Source organism: Pimephales promelas, chromosome 11 (assembly GCF_988280905.1).
Source record: "Pimephales promelas chromosome 11, fPimPro1.hap1.1, whole genome shotgun sequence".
NCBI classification, from domain to species: domain Eukaryota; kingdom Metazoa; phylum Chordata; class Actinopteri; order Cypriniformes; family Leuciscidae; genus Pimephales; species Pimephales promelas.
This window is the reverse complement of record NC_142779.1, coordinates 29,496,777-29,522,047: the sequence shown is the minus strand read 5'-3', so window position 1 is coordinate 29,522,047 and position 25,271 is coordinate 29,496,777. Positions and strand designations below refer to the sequence as shown.

The window sequence follows — 25,271 nt, the reverse complement described above, 5'->3', positions numbered from 1 at the left end:
GCTTAGAACGCTCTGTTAGAAGGGGCGTGTCTGCTGTGGGATTCAATGTAACCGCCCACTGCTGTGATTGGCTGAGATGCTTGCATTTGAAATAGCTACATATTACATGTGAAACTCTCTTGAATACGTTTTATTACAGCTATTATACGTTTTTACTATTACAGATATCGAGATTACTGAATCGTGAGAAGTTTTTGAAGTATTTAGATTAGTGACTGACTTAGTTTAATGACTGACATTGTTCAAAGAACAATGTAAAGTTAAATAATCATTTTTTTTGTGTGTGCTTTTACTATTAGTGTACATCCACGTACAAGAGTGTTAACATCATTGTACACCTTTTGTTAACACTTTAGAATACTGTTTCTTACTTACTGCATAACTAATAGGGAATTATGGAAGAACTACTAGGTCATTCTTAATTAACTACTTCTTCACTACTGTTAACTAAGTAAGTACTTAGTACTAAGTAAGATGTGTTAACTAATCAGTATGTAATATATTCAGTAAGTAAGAAACAGTATTCTAAGTGTTACCCACCTTTTTTATTACTGTTTTAAAATCATGAACCTCTTTCTGTAATGTATGCAATATGTGTATGTTTGGTCACGTCTGGTCTCCATACCTTCTGACCTGAGACCAGGGATGAAGCTGTGATGTGTTGGCTTGCCAAAACGGACACATGGTTGACACAGTAGGGAATAAAAGACTATGGAAATCACAGAGGCATGTCAGGTGCTGGTGTGAGAGCCAGCTAAGCAGAGAGGGGTGAAAGGGGTCACACGGGCCACTGCGATGACTCTATTATCTCCTCTGTAATGAGATGTCGGTCTTCGCTTCATACTCAAACAGTACAGATAACCTGAAGGGCCACTGCTTGTGGCTCTGCAAATATCAGGTCTACTGGATTTCTGTTGGCTCACTAACTTCAAATGTTAAAGCCTTATTTATATCGATGTTTGTTATATATGAACTGCGTTTTTTTTTTTTTTCTTCAATGAATTTAGTAAATTCTGGTTTTGAGCAGTTGTGGATATGAAGTAAGTCCAAAAATGTATTTAAGTTCAATCACATAAAATGTCTGTATATAATAGAAAATTTGGATTTAAGGATTCATCACTTGAACAAACTCTTTTCCTGGCATTGACAGAATTGTCCATAATTTACACCGAAAAACAAAAACAAAAACCGACGGACAAACGTTAAACGGATTATTCAAAATATTTTGAGGTTATTAATTAATGCTACAGAAATGTAAAAATTAAATAAAAATAGGCTACTGAGTAAAATTTACTTGAAACAGAGAGTATAGCAAATAAATATTACTTGAGAATTTCTAACTAAAACCATCAACAATTGTATGCTGTCTTTCCTTGAAAACATGATTTGTTACATTTACTGAAAACTGTTTCTTAACTTTTTAAGTCCTACTCCCATTTTATTATGTTCAATGTATTACTCAGTAACTAAAAATAACTGACCTGTGACCTTTGTAATAATTGAATATACTTACCAAACTCTCCAGATACTGTGATGTAGTAGGAGCATGTCTGGCCTGTCGTGTAGTTGAGAGGGTAATTTGGGGATAATACCACTCCCTCTGATCCAGTGTACTGGCCACCGCATGGAGCTGAAAAGAGAGAAATAACCAAAGAGGCTTGTATTTACTCTTGTTCAGTCCATATGACACTAGGTAATGAGGTCATTTTTAGTACAGAATTAGATATGTGATGACCACTGAGACTGGGGGAGCTCTCCAAATGTCAAAAGAGGGAGAAGAGGAAAGCACGAACTAAGTCATTTTTCCATTATGATAGGTCAGATCTTTGTACCATACTTTTTGCTTTCTAGAGTCAGTATGTCATATGTCTGAGTGTTACTCTAATGTTCATGCCATTCTATGTGCTTGAAGTTCCAATTGCTCGTTTGCGCACTTCCAAGTCCATATTTGACCAATATAATTTAATTCTAAATTGTATATGAAGAGTTCAGATGCAAAAGCCTCTAAGTGCCATTTGAAATTTTCTTCAAGAATGATCATTTTTATCAAGCTTGTATATTTAAGTTCAGTGATTTCACTTAAATGGCAATGATAATTACCTATTAATTGTTATTTAAGTGAAATTACTGAACTTAAATATAAAAGTTTGACAAAAATCATCATTAAAGAAGAAAATTTCAAATGGCATTTAGAGGCTTTTGCATCTGAACTCTTCAGATGTACATATACGTTCAAAGAGCAAATTAAAAGTAATTAGGATTATGTGTGCATAGACGTATCAGTTGATAGGAAGTGCACAGGGGATTTACCCATCAGCAGTTGCATATATACCTTAGTACTAAAATAAACTAATATAAACTGATGCATTGATGCTAAAAATAAAAGTCATATTTACTTTAATATTACACATCGACCACATTTATAACTTAATTTAAGGGTTTATGTGTGGTGAATTATTCATGTTTTATAATATAAACACACTTGGATGCATTACATGCATTTATGTGAAAGTATAGTAATTTACATAATATTTATTTACATGTGAATATCTTTATATTTGAAACCCCTAATCTGCATGGTGACTCAATTGTTGCCTGTGTTTGATGACATTGAAATGTTGCCAAGAAAAAAAAACTTCAACAGATATTCCCTGCTGAATGTGTAGGTTTAACAAAAATACAAATAAATCACGATTGCGAGGCAGACCTTATTCAAAAACAAGGCACTGTTTGAATAACAGGTAAGTGGAGTAATTACCAGAGGAAATTGAAAAAAAAAAGCTGTTTTCACTGACACACTTTAAAACACACGGCTGTTTTAAACAATAAATGAATAATCAATCACTGTAGATGATTCACATCAGAGACAGAAGTAGTAGCCCTCACTAATAACAACTGTAATGCAGTCCCTGTGGGTCTGAGTATTGTGTGTACTCGTACAAGCTAATGACACCAAATCATTGCATCCCGCAGCAAGCGGTTCACTTAACTCCTAAACATTTATTGGAGCAAGAAAGTCAATAACAAGATATTGGAAAATGTACATACCTTTATACAAGCAGGGTTAATTTGCTTGAGCTTGACATTAATTGCACAAACCAGCTTTATGGTAGCACTGCTATGGCCTACAACACATCATACAAAGCTCGTGGAAAGGTTGTTGGAATTGCTATAGCCTCTGACAGGTATTTTAGTAAAACTGATTCGTAATTCAGGTCTGAGCGCGAGGAGGGAGTATTGAGGAGGAGCAGCCAATGAAGACTATAAATCATCTGTGTGTTGGTGCATTGGCGTGCGTTATCTCTTTATCATGATCGTAATGGGTAGAGGCTAAACACTCACTGTAGGTGTTTGACTGTGCATGACAGGAAAAACAAGTGAAAATCAACCACAAAGGTCACAGAGAGGATTACTGAGAGTGCCAAGTGTAGAAATTTGAGGCTGAGAAGGTCAGCTAAGAGTATTTGTGGAGATATTAATCAATGTCAGTGCTTTTGTCACACCTGGCCCATTGCGTGTGACCTTGTAACCGATGGACCACCTGTAATAAGCAGTGTTGGGGAACTTAACTGTTAAAAGTTATTGTTAGAAATCAGCCCACATCTTGGTGTTTAGAGATAACTATAGTCAATAGATGAGCCTGCTTGGCCGATTAATAGAAGTGCTACCAACCTCTTCTATTAGTTTATTTATTTATTTATTGGACGGGCTATGAAAAATAAGAGTTTATATTAGCAAGTGTCAATGTTACTCATGCATGCAATTTTAGCATTAATTTGCATGCAGAGTAGGCTATATCAGTGTAAGACATCCTGTACTCTAGATATCAGCAATCATTTTGGCCATTAAAAAAAAAAAAAAATCATCAGTCGATCAATAAAAATCATATTACTCATATTACTCAAGTTATTAATTACCTGGCCCAAATCTGCAGATGTTTTGCTGCAAAGACAATTTATGAATTCTTCATTCCAATGAGCTCATCGTTTCTGCCTAAAATGATTGAACTGTTTAAATGAATACAATTTTCGCTAACTGTGAATAAATAGCTACACAAATAAATGTGAATTGAATTTAATTGATATTTTGCCGTGAAGATAGAATGTGTTAACTTTAGCTAGATTGCTAATCTGAGAGTGTAATCAAATTAAGCACAAAAAATCTTACAAACAAGAGGCCAGGGATTTGTAAAGCTATGCAGATGGTGCAGAATCAATCAGAGATGTATTAAGTACTAGAAACCCGGACTTGAGTAAAAGTACAAGTGCTCTATCAAAAAAGTGACTTGAGTAGAAGTTGAAGTGCTCTTTAAGCACCACACTTAAGTAGAAGTACTAAAGTATTCAACATTTTTTGTACTTAAGTATTGCAAGTAGTTTATTTTAAAATTCATTAAGTACTAAAAGTAAAAGTACAAGTGAAGAGTTCAGATGCAAAAGCCTCTAAGTGCCATTTGAAATTTTCTTCTAGAATGATCATTTTTATCAAACTTGTATATTTAAGTTCAGTGATTTCACTTAAATGGCAATGATAATTACCGATTAATTGTTATTTAAGTGAAATTACGGAACTTAAATATACAAGTTTGATAAAAATCATCATTAAAGAAGAAAATTTCAAATGGCATTTAGAGGCTTTTGCATCTGAACTCTTCAAGTATTGTGTCATGTAATTATTAAAGAAAGCAGTCAAAAGTTTGAACTAGCAATCAAATAAGGCGCTTTGGCGGGATACAAATTTGCTTTGGCGGCCGCCAAAAAAAATCTAATCAAAGGACAATCCCTGCATTAGTTGTCAATCTGTGTGTCAATCAATACCATTACCCTATAAAACTGGTGTGTGATTTAGGCAGCATGAAAGCCAACTTGCAACGAATGATTCGTAAATTTTTTATAATTGTAACGAGTAACTAGCAGAACATTAAAAAAAATATCGAAGTAAAAGTATTAAATTCATCGAAAATATCTACTGAAGTAAAAGTAGAAGTATGAGGAAAAAAACAATACTCTAGTAGAGTACAGATACAGCATTTCAGTACTTACGTACAGTACTTAAGTAGTTCTACTTCGTTACTATACATCTCTGGAATCAATGCAACACCTAGTTCAGTCAGGAGTCTTGGCTCCCTGAAGAGGGAATGAGGCGCTGCGTTGAAATTGCGTGGTTGAATCATGAAACACGTGTGAAATCAGTCCAATGGGGTAACATGAAGTCACAACCATAAAGCATGCCCAAAGTGGAATGTCAGCTTCTAATAGGCTGAAGTAAGTCACTTCATAGGCAGGAAGTATGGCTGGGCAACCTAGCTTCTCCAACCCTCTTCAGGGAACCACTGTTGCAGTCGTAAGTGAGTTGTTCCTTTCAAGGGAACTCTCGCTACGAGGAGAATTGTGCTGTGAAAACATTTATAATGACAAGTGTCTTATGTGAAAGCGTGAAGAGCAGTACTAAGGCGAGAGCACCTGGGACCAGTGTAGAGACCAGCTTGTAGAACATCACGAATGTGTGCGGAGAGGACCAGCCCACTACATCACAAACATCCAGAAGTGAAACTCCTGACAAAATAGTCCAGCCCGACCCGATCTCACGACCAAGTCGTACGAATTCGACGAATGATTAAAAAGTGGCTAATTCGTAACAATTCATACGACCTCACTCGTACGAATTAATACGATTTTGCTAAATCGTACATATTTTACGGATTGGCCGCCCCTAAACCTAACCATCACGTGGGTTTAGACAAATCGTACGAATTAGTACGAGTGAGGTCGTACGAATTAGTATGAATTAGCCACTTTTTAATCATGCGTCAAATTCGTACGAATCGGTCGTGAGATAGTGTTGTCCAGCCAGTTCTCATCCTTTGTGCGTCATACTTTTGAAATTTCATCTAAATCCAACGCACATGGCACCCTTTAGCGTCAATATGAAGAAGGCGCCTCCTAGAGGTCTAACCCTAAACCTACCCTAGAACTAAACCTACCCATAACCAAACAAAGATCTGTGCGTGTTAAATTGACGCTAAAGAGTGCCATGTGCAGTGGATTTAGACGAAATTTCAAAAGTGTCACTATATGACGCCCTAGGATGGGAACGCGTAGAATAGTCTTAGAGGCAGCCATACTCCTAGTTGAGTGGGTTTCCAGAGCAACAAATCAGCACTGTAAGAATGTGTGCATCAATGAAAGTAGCACATTAATATAGAACAGTGACAGTAGCGGAGTGGCAATCGGGAGAGTCGGGAGTTTTCCCGGTGGGCCGGTAGTGTTACGAGGCCGCGAGGGCCGGCCCGGTCTGATAAAATGTATTTATTGGAAGTTCGCCATGGCCCAAGCTAAGGGAAGAAAAAAATTTTTTTTTTTTACATTTTTTATAACGGAGCATATATTTGCACTAAATGCCTGTCTTTACAGCAAAACGACACCCGTCATAGAACAGCCTCAGTGGCGTAGGTCGTAGGGCGTGAAGTGTTTGAATGCAGCTTTTTGATGCGCTGAACGCAAGTTCGAATCTGCCTTGCCGAACTCTCTCTTCTCCCTTTTCCCAACACAGATATGTAAAGATGTAAAATGTAAAACCTAACATTAAGGTCTCTAGCGTTATATTTTGCCAACGAACTAAAATTGAAACCATATGGCGTTGCGCCATTATAATAACTGACATTAGAATAGCATCCAGTTTGTTCTGCGTGATTACTTTGCTCTCGCGATCATCTGGTGTTTTCTCCTAAATAAAAGCTCAAGGGTTTATTTCTTGCAAGTGAAAAAATTAGGACAAAAGTATTTTAATTTTCCTATATTCACTGCATGAAAAGTGGGATTTTCGTCAGTAAGCGGCACTGTAGATTGTCGTGGAAGTTCAGGTTTACGACTGCACACGGCAATTTACAGGTAACACTCAAAACTGCTGTGAATTGCCGGAAATTGACGTGGGCCTTGCTTGGCAGTTGTCCCCCCATTGTCCCCCCTTCTCCTAAATCTAGAGGAGGCTTTGACATGTAAATGAAAATGCTGTGAGCTATACACATGCAAATAAGGGTAGGGGAGTTTCACCCCAGGTAACATTTTTCTGAAAGGTATAACTTCATTCTAAGACAAGATCAGGCTCAGTATAACCTAATTGCTGTGTTTTTTTTTGTTTTTTTAACATTGCACATAATGCACAACAATTACAACAATAACATGACATCCAAAAAGATAACAATCAACAAATAATAATTTCACAATAAATAAGAAACAAATAAAAATAGGACAGAATTGAACAAATGAAATAAAAACAGGAAAGGGACTATCTCTATTGTGTATAATATTATGATTTAAGAGAAAGTTAGAAACCAGTAATTTGTACTATTTAAAGAAAGAAAATTAGCTTCAATTAGCTTCAATATTCTTTAGCAAATACAATTGTATCACTACATTTTTATCGATACATTTGAGAGACAGAATATACTGAAAACTAAAAATTAGACCAAAAAAAAAAAAACTTCAAACAAGGTTTAGAATTATTCATTTTACTCTTATAAATATGAAATTTTCCTAATAAAATTATAAGATTCATCATAACATTTACGGAAGCAGTTTTCAAAATATATGATAACATCTTTGATGTTAATTCACAGTTATAAACAGATGTTTTTTGTTTTTGTTTTTTACAATTTTTTTGACTGGTTTATTTAATTTAAGTAACCTAATAAAGTTATTTATTTATGCATATATGTATTTTTACATTTCATGGTAGCCTATTTAGGTATATCCACCTTATTCCTAATTTAAAATGAACTAACAGCAGCAGAAAAGTCAAAGGACAGCCGACGACAGCCTTTCAACCTGAGTCAAAAACCAGTGAACGTAACTCTGATTGGCTGAGGCAGCATATCGTCATAATCCAACCTGTAACGTCAGCCACTCTGATTGGCGGAGGCAACGTGCCAGGCATGTGGCGTGTTTTTTTAAGCAGAAAGTAACTACACAGATATTCAGCCTGCTTCGCCGTCATGATCGCTGGGGAACCCATCTTTTCCTCTAAATTGAAGGTAAGTTCGTCCAGCTTTGTGAATTCTATGTCCATGTCTACTTATAGTTTTTGGTAGTTTAGCGTTTTTGTCTTAAACTTCACAAATCGGCTGTGATTACTGCCGCGAATGTCCAAGGGTGTTAACCTAACGGAACAGTTTTTTGTTTTGCGTTAGCTTGCTGCTCTTAATTCTTTTTTTTGTTTCATTTCAATTTGAACACATTTGGGACACTAAACTGTACGTTGGGTTGCACGTTGTTATCTGGCTGCAAGTTAGCTACCATTCTTTGATAGTAATCAAACTAACTTGTTTACTCTGAATATCGTCAGAAATTATGAAAAAATAATAAGTGCCAGGGTCCTAAAACAAAGCGCGTAATGTGCTTGTATGCTCTAGTGTAGGCTATCCTTGTTTGTAAAATTGCATCACTTTGTGTGATGAGTGAAATCTTCAGATGTTTGTGATTTGTTTTGTCTCTCAGGGGCTGTTAGGAGTGAGGTGTCCTTCGCTGATGGGAGAAAAAACACCTAAATAAGGTAACGTTACGTGTTGTGATCTCATCCTCTTTTCTTTTGAACAGACCCCAGTCAAATAAAAAGTAAAACTAAACTAATTTGGATTAACGTCTGTGTTTATAGATGACTTTGAGCGTGAGACAGTGGTGAAAACGCCAAAGAGAACTGGAACATGGCATGTTATATTCAGTTATAAATGTTTGACCAAGTTTTTAAATATCTTATAAATCTGTTCAGTTTCATCATTTGATAATAACTTTTAAAACACATTTTTTTGTGGTATAGATGCAGTGACTGAGACTGGGAGATGCAGTGACTGAAACCTGGTGGTAAGTGTTGATCTATTGGCAGTGGAGAAGACGCTTTTAATAGACACATTCTCTCTTGTGAGCTAGCAAACTTTGTTATTCTAATTAGAGTATTGTAAACATCACCAAATGTGTTCGTTTATTTCAGTGTTCCAGAAAAAGGTCCTGAAACTACTGGTCGACATCCGCCATCGCCTGAAGGAAACCAGGTAGTGGATGCAGAAGAAACATATTTTTGCTTACAAATGTGGGGACTTGGAGCAGATTGCCTTTGCATACATCTAAATCATTTGTCTTTTTCAACTTTGCAGAAGGGGTCGTGAAATTCGGTTCCACAGCCACTGAGGTGTATGTACATCAAGGTGAACCTCAAGCACGCGTCGCAAAGACTTAAATTCACTTCGCCCTGATGAGCCAAGCCTACAGGACTTGAATTAAGAGTTTTAAAGGGATAGTTCACTTTGAAATTATTTTTTGAAATGTTTTGGCTTACGTCAAGGGCATCAGTCAGTCATATAATGGAAGTCTATGGGGATCTCTTAAAAGAGCATGCACAGAGAAGTACAAATTAAACATGATTTAATGAATCATAACTGTAAGTACACCTTGATGGCTTAAGATACGAGACGAGCGGTTTGTGTGAGAAAATGAACAGTGTGTGTGTGTGTATATATATATATGATCTGCGCATGCGGTGGAAACCGCCAGAAGCGATCTTGCACTGGTACGTCACTCATTGTTTACACAGATTTCGGAAGTTTTACTGTGAAGATCTAAACATATTAAGATGTATTGCATTTTGTGTATATCTAAATATATATATACACACACACACACACACATTTATACAATATAAATACTGTTTGTTTTCTTTCCCAAAACGCTCATTTCGTGTCTTAGTCAATCATTGTGTACTTAATTTATGAGTCATTAAATCATGTTTAATTTGGTCTTCTTTGTGCATGCTCTTTGAGGTGGTGACCATAGACCTGCATTATATGACTGACAGACAACAACAGTTTGACCTAAAAATATCAAAATTGAAAATACTGTGGAAACAAAACCACCTGCATCTTGGATGCCCTTGAGATAAGATAAAACATATCAAAAATTTATTTCAAAGTGAACCATACCTTTAAATTACATCCTTATTATTCGTTCATAATTCTGGCTCCACTGTACATTGTGTTTGATATATCTGGTGCCCAATTCTGATGCCATTCAGGGCAATTTATTTTTGAATAGAGATGCAATATATTATTGATTTATTTGTATAACTGTAGTGCTGTATGTATGTATGTTGTCCCATGTTTCCAGAGGGTGGAGGACATGTTTTCTGTGCTTTGAAAGATGTTCTCCTATGCTGTGTACATAGTTTTGTGTTTGTTCTAATAAAGCTATTTCTTTGAATAAACAGTATGTGGCAAATGTTCCTTTCCTCAATAAATTCATGTCCTTGATGGTAATAATAATTTAGTCCATAGGATAACAATGACATGAATAAACAACATAATAGCATATCATATGAATATGAATATATATATATATATATGATTATTATTATTATAATTTTATGTCGGCTGACCAATAGTAACAGATCTGCCAACCAATCACGAGTGATTTTCTTGTTTAAATGTAGTGAATTTCAACCAATACTGAGTGAGGAAATTCAAGCCATTCTCTGGCAAGGCGCGCGCAGTGCTGCTATTCATATGCTAATTAGGGCCATTCGCACCTCCGCGAGCGCTGCATGCATACGTCATGGTTCGTTTCCGTCAATATGTGGCACAGTGGAACGCGACGTTCACAGTCTGTAAATTGTCGTTAACTGCCGAAAATTAGGGAGATTTCCGGCAGTTTACGGGGACGAAAATCCCACTTTTCATGCAGTGATTATAGTGTAATGTAGGTTAAAATATACTTTTGAAATACTCATTTTCATTTACACATTTATAGGCTATAAATGGATTTTACAGTACGTCATAGAAATAATTATAAATCATTATTACATTATTATAATAATTGTTTGGCATCCTAAAACACCATTGATAATTTAATGCAGACTGAGACTCTCATAACTAAAAAAATATTTGAGCCCTCTTTATTGTCCTGGTACAAATTAATGTTTTTTCTTTGTTCAACGAGCAGTTCATGGGTCTTAATTTCGATCTCTCAGAGAGCATGAGATTGATGCATTATAACCTTAAAATGTCCAAAATTTTCTTGCGGGAGAGCATGCCCCCGAACCCCCCTAGAGGCACAGAGTCCACCCAACTAGTTTTAGAAAGTACTATGGGAAAGAACGACCATTTATGAACTTTACTCCAGCATACTAGTACAACAAAGTTCCCTTTAAATCAGTAAAACTGTAAATGCTATTGGCTAATCGTGCCGGCGACGAGGGCCGGTGGTCTACGAAATTTCCCGGTAGATTTTTTGGTCCCACTCCGCCCCTGAACAGTGGTTAAACTGACTTGAACTAATTGTGCATTAAACAGAGTAAAATGAAGTATTCAGATAGACCATGGTATACCATAATATGTAATATTAAGTTGTTCTTGAGGCTATTTCATTTAACATTTGAAAAGGTAGCAATGTATCTTAACTAACACGTTACCATGTCATTAATCAAAAAAATCATATTGACCTGTTTATTACTGGTTGGTTTTATTATGGTTGGTGAATGCTAGGAAGGTAGGAGGCTACAAGGGTGCTCTAGGTTCTTGTCATAGAATTGCTGGATGGTTGCTATTGTGTTGTTGAGGATGTTCTGGGTCGTGCTACAGAAAATCGATATTTAAGAAGTTGGTTTTATTAATATTACTTATATTACTAGTCGGTTCATTTACTATGGTTTTATTATAGGTACTACTATACTTTACTATGGTTTGATTTTCAAAACAGAATGGCTTTCTGTATGGTGGGTACACCACTAATGGATACCACAAGTCATTTTATTAAATATTAAAGGGTTAGTTCACCCAACAAATGAAAAATTACTCACCCCCATGCTGTACCAACCCCGTACGAACTTTATGCATCTTCAGAACACAAATGAAGATATTTTTGATGAAATCTGAGAGCTGGATCACTTTATCATCACATAGGCTCCCTATAGGGATTGAAACTTGACGAATGTTTGAAATTGAAAATGTTTAAATATTCCATGTGACTACAGTGGCTCAACTATAAGTTTATCAAGCAATGAGAATACATTTTGTGCGTAAATAAACACAAATAAAGACTTTATTCGACTATTCCTTTTCTTCCTTCTGGGCCTGAGACGAAAGTTCAAGAGATTTCCACGACGCATGCGCGAGAACTACGTTATTTTTCTACTACATCTTGTTCAGTTCTCGCGCATGTGTCATGGGAAAATATCTTCATTTGTGTTCCGAAGACGAATGAAAGTCTTACGAGGTTGGTACAGCATGGGGGTGAGTAATTAATGACTTAATTTTAATTTTTTTGTGAACTATCTCTTTAATACTGTTGTACAAATATTTCAATACTTTGCTTGAAGAAATAATAATAACCTAGATATTTTTGAAGAATTTTAATTGAGAAAGAAGTCCTTTTATTTATAAAAAAAAACCCTTCCGGAAAGCCACCGATTGTGGCAAATAACAAAAGAGTGTGAGATCAGAACTAAGCAAGTTCTCTGTGTATCTAAACCCTGGAATAACTTGAAATACGAATGCTCTTATTTGCCTTCATCTCAATGCCAATGAATATCCCGGCCTTCCAAAATTGCAGTCCATGTCATCTGTGATCTCTCTGCTCTGGCTGTGTTCCTTTCATCCCTCAGGTCTCAGTAACAATGATCTTCAATTGAGATTCCTCGCACATCAGTCCCATGCTAAAGCCTCTGGGCTCTGGCACCCACAGGTCTGTTGCTTCATCTGCCTCACAATGCTTCTGTGAGCTCATGAAAAGCTGGTGTCAGAATGCAGCTGAGGCTCCCTGTTTTCTGCATATCAAACTCACTCCTGTAGCTTTGATCACATCACCTTCCCTTCACACTCGCCATGAGAAGACTGTCTGGAGCTACACACAAACACACACACGCACACAAACACACATAGCGAGTTTGTGTGCAAGTGGGCATACGCAAATACAAGCACACACATACTGTGCCTTTTGTTCAGAGATTTGCCTAGAAACCTACAATTTCACACTGAGATGGAAGAAAATTTCAGGTTTTTAGAAATGTTTTTTTTTTTTTTTTTTTTTTCAGCTTGACTGTCTGGAGTTTATTTCTTTCTTTCATGTGTGCTTGACGTTATATTTTCTTGAATAACGGAACGTTTTAGACATCACTTCTGCCCTCCTTTACTCCAGCCATTTTCATTCAGCATGATGGGATAAGGATCCATTAAACATTGACATACAATTCAAAATGCTTTGCTTTTTCAACATGAAGTAGTGTCTGGTCTAGCACTTCTTTGCTCGGAGTAAAGGATGCTATAGGAATCTGAGGAAAATGGGGAGAAAACAAAGTGGTCCTGCTAAATAAAATCAACCACAATTACACCTAAAAAAGTTTTAGAAAATAGCAGATTTAGTAGACTGGTAGTAGCAAACTACAGGTACATGACAACCACCCTCTTGAAAAAAATCAACAAATCAACCTCTGTTTATAATCTAATTTTCGATTCGGTTAATGTATGTTAAATAACTTAATCAGCAGGTCCTCATGCTTGATTTTTAACATTTACCCAAAACTAACTAAATAAATCAATCATGGTTGAGCTCTAATAACTACACGCTAATAATCATTAGTTAAGAGTAAACAGTTAATTCATCACTCATAAAGCATTAATAGACATTCATAAGCAGTTTATAAATACAGCTTTAAATGCTTTCTTCTTGATTTAAAAGCATATTTATAATTTGTTTTAAAAAAAATCATCCTTTATTAATGTTCAATTTATAATTTCTAAATGAAGAATTGCATTTTTTATGAACCAGTTATTTAAGAGTTTTCAGTGGTTCATAAGATTACTTAGAATGTGTAAGTAAATTATTAATAAACTATTCAAATGTACATTCATACATCTTATCATTCAGACATATAGTGATGGTTACACAGTGTGTTAATAAATGCTTTATTAACATGTATTTCTACTCTAATTCAGGGTTAATTCGGGTAATGGTCAGTTAACCATGTTTGTGAGCTCATCTAAAGTGAAGACTATTCATGGCTTGTAAAGCATTTATAAAGGAGATTTAAAGGCTGTTAAATATTTCGGTAACACTTTACAGTGAGGTCCATTAGTTAATGTATTAACTAACATGAACTACCCATGAGCAATACATTTGCTACTGTATTTGTTAAACTTTTTTTTAAGTTAGTTAATAAAAATAAAGCTGTTCATTTTTTTTTGTTCACGTTAGTTCACAGCACATTAACTAATGTTAACAAGATTTGAATAAAGTATTAGTAAATATTGAAATTAACATTTACAAAGATTAATAAATGCCTTATACAACGCATTCTCACCCCAAGGCGTCACCTTTGACCATGCTTCAATATTTGACTTTTTAGTCGCCCTTTAGCGTCACTTACATGACGCGATCCTACGGCGTCATCTAACTGACGCCAAAGGAAAGCGTCAGTTAGAGGACGCGGTTAGGTTTAGGTGTGGGGTGGGGGTAGGGTACGCGATCCTAGGGCGTCATCTAACTGACGCTAAAGGGCGCCTAAAGCGTCAGATATTGAAGCATGTCCAAATGCTTCCCAAGGCGTCAGTTAAGTGACGCCTTGGGGGTGAGAATGGGCTGCCTTATAAGTGCTGTTCATTATTAGTTCATGCTAACTAATGTAGTTAACTAATGTTAACTAATGAACCTTATTGTAAAGTGTTACTAATATTTCAACACTATCTCACGACCAATTCGTACGAATTCGACGCATGATTAAAAAGTGGCTAATTCGTACTAATTCGTACGACCTCACTCGTACTAATTCGTACGATTTGTCTAAACAAATGTGATGGTTAGGTTTAGGGGCGGGGTAAGGGGTGGGTCATTCGTACGAATTCATACGAATTGGCCAATTATGTAAAATTGAGCAAAATCGTATTAATTCGTACGAGTGAGGTCGTATGAATTGTTACGAATTAGCCACTTTTTAATCATTCGTCGAATTCGTACGACTTGGTCGTGAGATCGGGTTGAATATTTCTATGTTCTGTGTTGTGTTTGTGACATTTTACTGTTTCGAAGATTGATGTGCCTTTAAATATCCTTTGTAAATGCTTTACAAGGCATAAATAGTCCTCACTTTAGATGAGCTCACAAAATAGTTAACTGACCATTGCTAAATGCTTTATAACTACCCTTATTTACAGCATTTACTTACACTTTCTAGGTGATCTTATGAATGACTGACAACTCTTAAATAACTGGTTTGTAAATTATGATATACTTCATTTAGAAATTATTAATTGATCATTTACAAACTATGAAAATACAATTATTAAACGCATTATATATATATATATATATATATATATATATATATATATATATATATATATATATGCTTATAAATCAAGGGGAAAAAAAGCATTTATAGCTGTATTTATAAACTTCTAATGCTTTATAAATGATGAATTAACTGCTTATGCATGCTTAACAAATGATTAATTGCGTGTAGTTGAAGTGTTGCCAGATCTAATTGTACTGTAGTTGTAAATATTCTGAATAAGCTCATTTGTTTAACAAGATAAATGCATCTAAAAAAAAAACAACTGATGTCTATGTTTTCTAATACTGTTAAACTTACTGTTTAAGGGATACTCCAGTCCCCTAACCTTACAATTAGGTTTCATTTGTGAAAATTAGTTCATTTTAACTAACAGTGAACAATATACTTGTGCCACATTTAGTAATCAAAGTTGATGTTAATTTCAACATTTACTAATAATTTATTTAAGAAAAAAAAGTGTAATTTTATATATATTTCTATCTATTTGTATATATTACATAACGTAATTTAATTCCCTGTGAATTAACATTAACAGAGTTTAATCAATGCTGTAAAAATGTATTGCTCATTGTTATCATTTTATTTAATGCATTAGCAAATTAGACTTTATCGTAAAGTGTTACCAATGGATGTGATGGTGTATAGTTTAAAAAAGTTTAAAATATTAGGATATCTACACCTATTTATTTGCTCCAAAAGACATTGATTTATCAACTGGAGTTGTATGGATTACTATCCTGCTTTTTGCTTTGTGTATTTTTAAATCAATTCAATTCAAAATTATTTGTATAGTGCTTTTCACAATAAAAAGCGTTTCAAAGCAGCTTAAGAGAAAATGTACGAGTCCACATTAAAATTTAGAGTGTTCTGTTATCAGAGGTAACTGTCTAAGCTATGTATTTCAGAAATGTACATATACAAAATCACAGTTAGCTAAGAATGTACCAATTTAAACAATGTAATAATTTAAGGCAGAAACAAAGAGCTCATTGACGTCATGAAAACGTGTTTGTTAATAAATAATTATGACATTTAGAAAAATGTAGCATTGGTGCATGTTGATTTCAGGGCATTTTATGTCATCTTGCATTATATGGACTCACCGAGATGGATTATTTTTCTAGGAAAAATATGAGGAAAGTGTGTAATACACATTTTGGGGAGAATGATAGTGAACAAATAATAAAAGCATTTCTGATGGAGTACCCCAGTACGTTTTAAGATAAAAACAACAAAGAAATGAAAGCAATCCACCGCTTTCACAAATTCTCATTTTGTGTTCCATAAAAAATAATATAAATAAAACAACAACATGATGGTCATTCCACTTTTGGTTGATCTATTCCTGTAAAGTATGACATCAGAATAATTTATGAACAGCTGACAGTGATTCATATTAATGCAACTCAAAATGTCAGTGCAATGATCTTGAAAAATAAGACACCATCACTACAGAAGGACGAAAAAATCATAAAACAGAGAGCGCTCAAAAGCTTGTGGTAACCTACATACACAAAATTCAACCATATCCACGTTTGGATTCAGCCTTTTATCTTTTTATGTTCTGTAAATATCCACTGAGAGCCCAAAACTGCTCGACAAAGAGCGCATGACATCAAAACAGGCATTAGCCTACATAAGAACAGGTCACCGCGGGATAACTGTATCTTCCCTAAGACGGCAGCTCATTAGCTGTTGTTAGCGGCACTCTGTTGTGCCCAGACTGCATGCGTGGCTAAATCTAGCAGCCCATGTGTTCCTGCCTCACATAAGCATGGAGACAACAGCTGTGGCTGCCACCTGACCAACCCCAACTTCCCTCACAATCCAGCGCTCAAACATAGTTGAGCAAAATCACGCATCCACGAAAAGGAGGTTTCCTCGGGATTTGAAACAGCCGTGTAACTGTACGGCCTCTGAGAGGCGCCATGCCACCGCGCTCCCAACCCCCACGCTTCTCGCTATTTACAGCCAGGGAAGAGTCCTCATTCAACAGTACTGAGACAGTCTTTTAGTTACTATGGAAACGAATAAAAGATCTGTTTGGGTGAGAGAACCAAAGAAAGAGAGGAAAATCCTTCATTATTTAAAGGGACCTCACCTCTTTCTAATGAGTTTTGTCTAAAAGCTTGGGGACATGGCTCTGGGCTGCATCAGTATTCCAAACGTTGGCAGGGAAATTAAAAAACGTGTAAAAAAGGGCAAAAAAAAGGCTAGCAGTCACTGCCTGCTCGTCAGCGACTTTTCCAACGTTTAATGTCGCAGCATTTACTTGTTAAGCAGTCACTAGCCATATTAAAATCAATCTCCTCTTAATTAAAAACGTCCATTTTGCAAGCATTAACTGTTAAAGAAGCACGATTATTGGCTTAGTTGAGTTGAGTGTTCTGATGAAACCCTAACACTGTACAAGCTACTAATCAGGCATGCCATTTCATTAGAAAGCTGATGCTGGACTGATGCTTATGGTATATTGCATATAGAAGCCATTTCTACGTGTGCAGTCTTTGGGAGAGAGAACCTTAACATTCAGACCGAGTCTTTCACAGCCCTGCTCACCCTGATCTGCATATCTGCCACAAAGACCTTCACTCAGAGGCATAGAGCACTGCACTCTCTACTTGCACTCTCAGAGAAGCATATGCAAAACAATTTTTGGGGAATGGTAGACAATCAGTGTCGTTTTAAAAGAGGGCACATGTGTGTATATGTGCATAAGGGTACCCCAGTGTATGAAGTAAAGCCAGACTCAGACTACAGGCGTTTTAGGCCGATTTGTGCCAGAATTATCCCTCCTGACATTCAGAGTAAAAAAAAAATACCGTCCAGGGCATCAATCGGTTTCGATGTTCAGCCCAGATAATCTGTTAATAGGGGCTTTCACACCAGGTAGTTTGAGGAACTTAGTTCCCTTACACTCTCAGAAAAAAAGGTACGAAAGCTGACACTGGGGCGGTACCTTTTCAAAAGGTACACTTATGTACCTAAAGGGTGCATATTGGTACCTTCATGGTACATATTTGTACAATTATGGTACCAATATGCACTCTTTAGGTACAAAAGTGGACCTTTTTGAAAAGGTACCGCCCCAGTGACAGCTTTCGTACCTTTTTTTCTGACAGTGTAGGACCACTTTCCTGGTTGCATTCACACCGCCAGTAGGAACTCTAAAGTGACGTAAGCCACGCTTGTCAGATTGTTGTGACCTTTATTTCGACGCAGCTGAGAACACCAGAGCCTGAGCACACAATGCTCGCATTCTCCATGTTCATTAGTTTATGGTTGATATCCAGTGTTGTTAGCTGAGCAGAAATACATATTCATCTTTCTCTTGGTCCCCTCAAAGTTGTGTTGGATTTTCTCCTCAGTGTAAAGGTTGAGAGCCCCATCTATCACCATTGTCCATGTTCGTAGAGTTTATAGTAAATATAATCTGTGTGTTTACACAGATTTTTTTTAAAATGGCAGGTGCTGGTATTTCGCATACGTTTCGGACAATCAGCGTACACTAAGGTCACTGGTAGTTCCTATAGAGAGCCTAAGTCCCGCCCCTCCGCTTCCGGCTCATGGGACCTTATTTCGGAAAAAAAATATGAATGGTAGTCAATGGCGAGAGACAACTTATCTTTTTATTCCGTCTGAACTGTGCCCTCAATTACACATATGATGTTTGTCAATTTAAAAGATAATTCTGAAAGTCAAAAACGTCGCAGTTTGTCATACAACAGAAGAGTAACATTTAGTTTTATGTGAAAATCGCTCTGTGAACTACATCTCCCGGGAAGAGAAACGAGATCCGCTGCTCGTGTGTGTACAATCTGGTACACAACACTCAGGTACGACGGCGTAACGTTACGATTATAACGTAAGACTGTAGAAACAATGACAGACAGCCTCAGTAAAGCTAGCTTCAATTATTGAGAGAAAATGTGCGCCTTTGGGGTTTGTAGTCTTTGTAATTACGTATTTTCACAGTCTTATACCTCAACGGTTTTACATCAAACTGCGAATTTCTTTACTTTAAAATGTATCTTCAAACATCATATGTGTAATTCAGGGCACAATTCAAACGAGATCAAATTGTTGTCATTTGTTGTCTCTCACCATTGACTACCATTCAATATTTTTCCGAAATAAGGTCCCATGGTGGTCGACCGGAAGGGGAGGGACTTAGGCTCTCTATAGACGAATCCGGCGAAACTACCGGAAGTAAGCGGGGCGCCATTACTGAGCTGTTGCTGGGTAGCGTTGCGCCATTGACTCCTATTGTTTTAGTTGCAACTTGCGTCCACTGGAATAAACAGCCCGCGATTTACGACTGTCACTAACGTTACAACGTTATCCCTTGTATAATGTCGAGTGGGTAAACAGTTTCCGTTATAAATTGTTTCAATGGTGGCAGTAAAATTTCAATTTTGAAGAGAAAACACTGTGAATACCCCGGGTCGACTGCCCCTGTCTGGTGCCGTACGGTTTACAGATTTCCTGGGCGAGTACAAGACGTGGACATTCGCGTATAATAACAATTATTTAATGACATAAGTAAAAAAAATATAATAAATATGTGATATAGTGATCAGCAAAATCTCCTCTCTTGCTATTTTTTCTATTAAATTAACATGCTATGGTCATTAAATGGCTTTCCTGAGCTAAATGAATCGTTATGTGACATAATTGTTCTCCCGCTGTTATATTGACCTCTTTCCATGGTTTAAAAACACTAATTGGTCGATATTATGTATACTTTCTAGCTGTAACGTTACCTTACCCTTGCCTGTTGCAATGTGAAAATGAGATAAATAATGGACACAAATGAAAAACATGAATTTGTTTATTTGATTTCATTCATTTATTTATTTATTGTTGCCGAATGGACAGATCTTTTTATAGTTTCCTCGTTAGCAAACGTTAGCCTAGCTAGCTTGCCAAGCTATTTTCATAAATAACGTTAATCTGTAAGATCGTTTGTGCCTTCATCTGTGACTGGAGGCCACTGCAGTCACAGATCAAACCAACAAGTCATTCTGCCTGGCTGTAGCTGTCATCGAGGGTGAGTTCGCGTTATCACCGAGGTTTGTTTACATACCGGTGCATATGTCTATATGCCTGTGTAACAGCTCAGTAATGGTGTCGCCACAAGATGGCAGCCTACACAGAACGCTCGTCGGATTCGTCTATAGTGCTGGTTTAGACCCTACTCTGAAGTAGGAGTACGCCCGAAAGGAGTGTTCCTAGAACTAAAATTGTTCTGCGCGAACAAGCCAAAATCCGGGAACGTCCGCCAATTGTAGGAACTATGAAAACATTCCTCTGGTGTAAGGCGTACCTTAAACCTCCCAATACGCTTGCGGACATATCGGGGCCGCCCCAACAATATCAAACACGTTTTATATATAGGATTTAAAATTTGGGATGATTACAACCATGATTGCAATGAGAGACAAGTCTATAAGGAGACGGAAGTGAACTTTTGAAATGGTGACTGCGAAAGACAAGCAGCTGTACGGGTCCAGTGGACAACAGAGATTAAGGAACAGTTGGAGGAAATGTGGAAACACGACTGCCTCTATAATGTCTCCTCATATAATGTCTACAGGAAGTTGCCGCGACACACTATCCATTTTGTTTACATCTGCTTATCCACTTTGCATACATAATCTAAAGAAAATCTTGTAGTGTGTGTGATGTGCCACAATTTTCAAATCTTGAAATGTGTACAGATCTGAGATTTGAAAGAAGAAAATCTGTGAAGATCCTCCTTATGTGTGTGATAGAACCAGATTTCACAATCGGTTCAGATTTATGAACTCATGTAGTCTGAGCCAGGCTTAAGAGGGAACTTATAAATCAAAACGGCAGGGAATAACCCCCTGTCCTCAGAAGCCATGCTCTTTGCAGCAGCATCTCAGAGAAATTATGCTGTGGAGAATGCCTCTGACTGAGTGAATCATACAGTATGTATACGAGAGTAAAGTGTGTGAAAATTACATACATTACAGATTATATTGTTAAACCAAACGATGGAGATGTGACAATGCATTAAACACATTTACAGTAACACATACATGATGTATGTGTTGCTGTGTGTCTTATGTTCACATTAAGTCTGTTAATGCATGACATGGGCACATCCAGTGATGCAGCAGAGAACGTTTACATAATGAAAATGGCAGCAGTTTGAAGATTGATTTGAAGTTTGAATGGATGTAGGCTTTGCTGTTTGTTCTAAGTGGATGTTAAGTAGTTGTTTGGGTATTCTGGGCGGTTAGAATGTTGTTATATGGTTGCTCTGGTGTTCTGGTGGAAAAGGTAGGAGGCTACCAGGATGCTCTAGGTTATTGTCATAACATTGCTGGATGGTTGCTAGTGTGTTGCTAAGGATGTTCTGGGTTGTGCTACAGAAAATCGGTACATAGTGTAATTTTCAGTGGAAATCATTCATATTCAATGAGTGACAGCAATGGTTGCTGTTGCTCATAGAAAATAAATGACTTCCCATCACTACAAATCATTGTGTGATGTGGGTATGAACAGTGACGTGGTAAAGTTTAGAAAAGTTTAGTTTTACACACACTAGCAGCAGTTTGAACAGATATTTGAAGTTTGACTGGCAGTTGGCAGTTGCTACGGTGTTCTTGGTGGTTTCGCGAATGCTGCTATATTTGTGTGTGGTGCTGTGTGTGTGTGTGTGTGTGTGTGTGGTTCTTTGCAATAGATTAATGTATCATCAAATCAGACAATATGAAGAGTTCAGATGCAAAAGCCTCTAAGTGCCATTTGAAATTTTCTTCTAGAATGATCATTTTTATCAAGCTTGTATATTTAAGTTCAGTAATTTCACAAAAATGATCATTCTAGAAGAAAATTTCAAATGGCACTTAGAGGCTTTTGCATCTGAACTCTTCATATATATATATATATATAAAAGCAAAGGGTTGAGGGGGATGTATCACTGTAAAGCTGCTTTGAAACAACCTGTATTGTAAAACAGGTGTCTTTAAGAAAAGTCATTTAATTTGGTGATCATCTTGTTTATGTACCTGGACAGCCGTTTCTGATGTGGGTAATGGCCGTACAACTACAGCTCATGTCGAATTGAACAGCAACTATTTGTCAAAATTAAGCGGAATCAGCAATACAATCTGACAACAATATGGATGGTAGTGCATAAAATACACTAAATGCATAAATCAGCTAAAAACTCTCAATTCATCAATAGTAGATCATCTAAATGTTTGGTATTCATTGACTGGTTTTGTTATACCATTTAAGATACTTAAGAATTTTAATGGCCTTACATTTGATTACTGAACTGTTTAGGTCTTTTAAACAACACAAGCTTATTGGAAAAGTGTGCCTGTACCTACATTTTTTTTTTCCAAAATAACCTACATTTACAATTCCCTGAAGTTTTCCCTAAAGAACTGACAACTTTTTGAATTGACCAAAGTTCCTTATGAATTTTTTGACATATAAACTTGATCGGTAGCTCACTTGGTCAAAAGTATCCAGCTGCAGACCCGCAGCACCACCAGTTTCAGAACCCCATGCACCAGAACCGGAAGTTAGGAGTGGAGCTTAAGTTCTAGCACCAGCACCAGAAACAGGAGTAAGGGGCGGAGCTTAAGTTCTAACACCAGCGCCAGAACCGGAAGTAAGGGGCGCAGCTTAAGTTCTAACACCAGCGCCGGAAGTAAGGGGCGCAGCTTAAGTTCTAACACCAGTGCCGGGACCGGAAGTAAGGGGCACAGCTTAAGTTGTAACATCAGCGCCAGAACCGGAAGTTAGGGGTGGAGCTTAAGTTCTAACACCAGTGCCGGGATCGGAAGTCAGGGGCGCAGCTTAATTTCTAACACCAGCGCCGGGACCCGAAGTAAGGGGCGCAGTTTAAGTTCTACAACTATGTATCACACGAAATACGTTCTGAGGAAAATATTTTGCAAATCGCAATAACGTTACATGCCAACATATAAGCAGTGCTATTACGTTGGTCCTTAACCTAATACTATTGCAGTGCTATTACGTTTGTCCTGAACATAATACATCCGAAACAGGTTTCTTTATGTATGCATAATCGTGGCATTAAATTTTTGACTCTATTGCATTCAACTGTCTTATTAATTAAGTTTTCATTCGCATTTATTAATATAATAGGCCAACGTTACTCATAAATATTAACATTTCGCTCTGTTCGTGCTTTCAGCAGCAAAGTCGTTTCGGAGAATTAGCCTGCGTGGTGTTAAAAAGGAATACACTTTTAACCTTAAAAATACCTTGTTTAACCATTTTGTAGTATTTAGTGTATTTACACAAAAAGCATTTTCTCCAATGAAACACAACATACTGATACATTCACAAAAGACATTTTATTAGCTATATGTAAACTAAATCCTAGAATCCATACTTTGTTTGCAAGAAACAGATCCAAATTCAGCCTTTTATCCAGTGATCTTCATCTTCATTTCTCAGGAGCGACCGCAAACGTCAAATCCGCGCTGGTGATGAATTCAAATTCAAAAAATGCGCCTTCAAGAAGCGTTACGACATGTTTTACGCCAGTGATATCAAACGCTCATTGGCTCTCGCCTGCTTCGTCACAGATTGCGATATGCCTTGTTTTAGTCGGTGTAGTACATTCACATTTGAAATGGAGAAGAGCGCGCGCCTTCATAGAGCGAACCGAAATCAGATTAACATTTTCATGGATTAATATTAATAACTTTAATTCTGATCTGTACCTCATACACAACTACTATAATACTGCCAGAGGACTGCGATGTGAACGACTTTTGGTAATGTTAACGTTACCGGTTTTGACATTTTCACAATAAATAAATTATTGAGAAATGTATACTTGTCTGTCTGTTATCTTTTTCTTTATAATTGTGTTATCCTACGTAGTTTTAAGGAATGGTTATGGGTAGGTTTAGGGGTAGGAGTAGGATTAGGATTAGTGGCTCAAAATATTGTAATGCTAAAACTCATTTACCTACACATCTCACTCTGTCCATTATGTTTTATCCTTTTTATATTCTGTATAAAATGAATATATTTAGGTTTTGGGAGTAGGATTAAGGGATCTTGTTAAATTTATCTTTAAAAGTGAAAGTATACAGATATCGTTATGATCTGAAACGTAAATAGTTAACGTTTTGTAGCTGTAAAAATGTAATAATGTTACGTTTAAATGTTGCAAATACATCCATATTATACGTTTTTAGCAACGTACGTTTTATATCTTTGAAAATAACGTATTAATACCTACGTATTAACATTGAGACATATTAGGTTAAGGACCAACGTAATAGCACTGCTTATATGTTGGCATGTAACGTAATTGCGATTTGCAAAATAGTTTCCTCAGAACGTATTTCGTGTGATACAGGGTTGAAGTTCTAACACCAGCGCCAGAACTGGAAATAAGGGGCGCAGCTTAAGTTCTAACACCAGCGCCGGAACCGGAAGTGAGGGGCGGAACGTCTCGGTTACGTATGTAACCCTCGTTCCCTGAGTAGGGAACGGAGACGTTACGTCAGAAGTGACGGAGATTGGGGGATTTCGCATAGAAAGCCAATCCTCTTCGAGTATTAAAACACGAGCCAATGGCATGCAATGCCTTGGGGCTGCGGAAATTTGCATAGCGTACTCCGCCCTACTCCGTGAGTATAAAAGGAGGAAGTGAACGCAACCGCAGTATGTCTTCGCTGAGGAGCCAAGACTGAACTCGGCCTCTACCCAGCGATACAGCAGAAGTGGCAGGGAGACGTAACGTCTCCGTTCCCTACTCAGGGAACGAGGGTTACATACGTAACCGAGACGTTCCCTTTCGTAGTCACTTCGAGTTACGTCAGAAGTGACGGAGATTGGGGGTCTGTGCCATCACGCCATCTTCAAGCTGTCTTCCAGTGCCCTGCGAAAGACTGAACCCCCGAGCCTTACCT

The 25,271-nt window shown here is 37.0% G+C and overlaps 1 protein-coding gene and 1 long non-coding RNA gene across 3 annotated transcripts in view; one reads left to right on the top strand and one right to left on the bottom strand.

Moving 5' to 3' along the window:
- The window catches only part of csmd1b (CUB and Sushi multiple domains 1b), a 756,823-nt gene that overhangs the window by 137,435 nt on the left and 594,117 nt on the right, over positions 1 to 25,271 (bottom strand). For both annotated transcript variants that reach the window (XM_039652188.2, XM_039652197.2), the window contains exon 31: positions 1,514 to 1,630. In XM_039652188.2, the coding sequence (XP_039508122.2) occupies positions 1,514 to 1,630 (117 nt within the window). The remainder of the gene's footprint in view (positions 1 to 1,513; positions 1,631 to 25,271) is intronic.
- On the top strand, positions 7,699 to 10,253 carry LOC148977222 (uncharacterized). Its single transcript, XR_016145598.1, has 6 exons — positions 7,699 to 8,032; positions 8,496 to 8,550; positions 8,653 to 8,704; positions 8,815 to 8,858; positions 8,986 to 9,046; positions 9,149 to 10,253. It is a non-coding gene; the product is annotated as an uncharacterized LOC148977222 (long non-coding RNA).